This window comes from Piliocolobus tephrosceles, unplaced genomic scaffold (assembly GCF_002776525.5).
Source record: "Piliocolobus tephrosceles isolate RC106 unplaced genomic scaffold, ASM277652v3 unscaffolded_6930, whole genome shotgun sequence".
Lineage (NCBI taxonomy): Eukaryota > Metazoa > Chordata > Mammalia > Primates > Cercopithecidae > Piliocolobus > Piliocolobus tephrosceles.
The window spans coordinates 3,668-5,811 of NW_022334197.1; the positions used below are offsets into that span (position 1 = coordinate 3,668).

The following is a 2,144-nucleotide window of genomic DNA, read 5'->3' on the forward strand; positions in this document are numbered from 1 at the left end:
CCGTCAAGGAGACTTCCAGCCGAGGGAAGGAGAGTGGATGAGTCAGGAAGCTTCTAGACCATGATCTACGGGCTCTGCAGCAAGGGGAGCAGACAGAGGCATGTTTGCTGCCTTAAGGGTTCAGAGAAGGTGTCTGTGCACATTTGGAGCTTTGATCAGAGCTAGAATTCACAGTCTAGCTTTGAGTGTAAAAAGGAGAAATTAAGGAATAGACAAGCAGGAATATAGAATAATAGAAGTGGTGAAAATGGATACATATTTCTCAAACCCATTTCTCAAAGGGTGAGTCTCTTACTGTCCTCTCCAGCTGGCTTCTGCACTGGGATCCTTGCCTGGAAGTTCGTTCTCTGATTTCACAATGCTCAGAGCTGCTTGACTCTGCATGACAAAAACCTATAATGAAGAGAACCCTTGGTCCCAAAGAAGAGTCATGGAAACCACTGAGCATGAAGTGTCAGGAGAACATAGCTCCTCACAGGATGCTGTCTGGCCCAGTGCAGGGTGTGACTCTGTGGTGACACAGGTGATTGCTTGGAGGGTTCTTATGTAATCTTAAGCTAAACAATCTTTTTTAGAGGGTGTTTGCTTTCTTTCATGATTTCTTTTTCTTTTTCTTTTTTTTCTTTTTTTTTTTTTTTTTTTTTTTTTTTTTGAGATGGAATCTCGCTCTGTTTTCCAGGCTGGAGTAAAGTGGTGCAATCGTGGCTCATTGCAACCTTTGCTTCCCAGGCTCAAGCAATTCTCTGTCTCAGCCTCCTGAGTAGCTGGGACTACAGGCGCATGCCACCATGCCCAGCTAATTTTTTGTATTTTAAGTAGTGACGGGATTTCACCATATAGACCAGGCAGGTTTCAAACTCCTGACCTCATGATCCGCCCCTCTCGGCCTCCCAAAGTGCTGGGATCACAGGGGTGAGCCACCATGCCTGGCCTATTTCATGATTTAAAAAAGCATTTTTTAAAAGTAGATCTGAATATGTTTATCATTTTTTCAAATCAGTTGGCAGGGCAGAGTCACACTCAGGCAAAAGAAAACCCACACTCTAAATATGTGCACAGGATGTAAAGTTGCCACATGGATGAATTAGCAGGTGCTATGATGTTCTGAAGCTTCTGTCGGGGCTCTTGCAGGAAGTGCTCACCCGAGCCCTGCATGGCCCCCACAGCTTCCTCTCAGGCCCTGAAGGTTTCTGCACAGGAACGCGGCGACTCTGCAAGGCTGTGTCTTTGCTGCTGGCGCAGAGATACAGGGCTGAGTCTTCTGGCTGCAGGGCTTGTAGGTGAAGGTATAAGAGAGAGCTCTTGGAGCATTCAGGTGAGAAGCGACTGGGCACACTTTCATTAATAGAGAGTTTCTCATAGTTGTACATAAACATGATCTCTGGCGGCTTCTTGGCTTTCTGCTTGTACCAGTACATGGCCCTGTGTCCCATATGTTGTTCACATTTCAAAGACTTCTTATTTGTCATTCCCATGACCAGGTGCTTTGGTGTTTGGGTAACTCCAGTGTCTATGCGGACTGTAGGGAAACAGGGACAAAATTCACGCAGCGCCCAGGAGGAGGGTTGTTGCTGCAGCCACAAGGAAAAGGCTTGGAGTTCAAGGACAGTCCATTTGAAGCCAACTCACCTGCTCCCAGGAGACAGAGAACCACACAGCAGAGTAGCCTGCAGCCCATGCTAGCCTCGGGTCTGAGATGAGGCCTCTGACTGGGGTCCTCTGGGCGATGGGCTGGGCTCTGGTCTCCTTGGACTTGATTGGTGGTTTTCCCTGTGATGTCACTGCTCCTGACAGCTTCCCCAGACCCAGGGGATGTTTCTTCCTAGCCGTTTTACATCCTTTCTAGGTCCTGATAGAAGGCAGATTTGAATAGTCTGGGCTGGAATGAATGGGCTGGGGACAAAGGGCAGAGCTAGCTTTTTACCCCCCAAGGATAGTCCTCTGGCAGGGGCTCTTTGCTCTCAGCTGCTTCCTCATTAAGTGGATCCTCCCTCTATCTCTGTCTCCCTGTCTTTCAGGATTCCTCTCAGCAACAGACCATCCCATTCAAGGAATCTCCTTCAGTCCTGCGGGATCACGCAAGACAGAACCATTCAAAATGTCCCTTCCCTCAATGTCTAAGCACGGTGGAGCCCTTTTTGCCT

General features: G+C 48.1%; 1 gene segment (V, D, J or C); it reads right to left on the minus strand.

Annotated features, from left to right (window-relative positions):
• Positions 1-295: 295 nt before the first annotated feature.
• On the minus strand, positions 296-1,913 carry LOC113220621 (the record flags this gene model as incomplete). The annotated part of the segment is given in 3 exon segments: positions 296-393; positions 1,143-1,519; positions 1,630-1,913. Coding segments are annotated over 3 exon segments (524 nt in total), but the record flags the coding sequence as incomplete, so codon positions are not given.
• Positions 1,914-2,144: the final 231 nt, after the last annotated feature.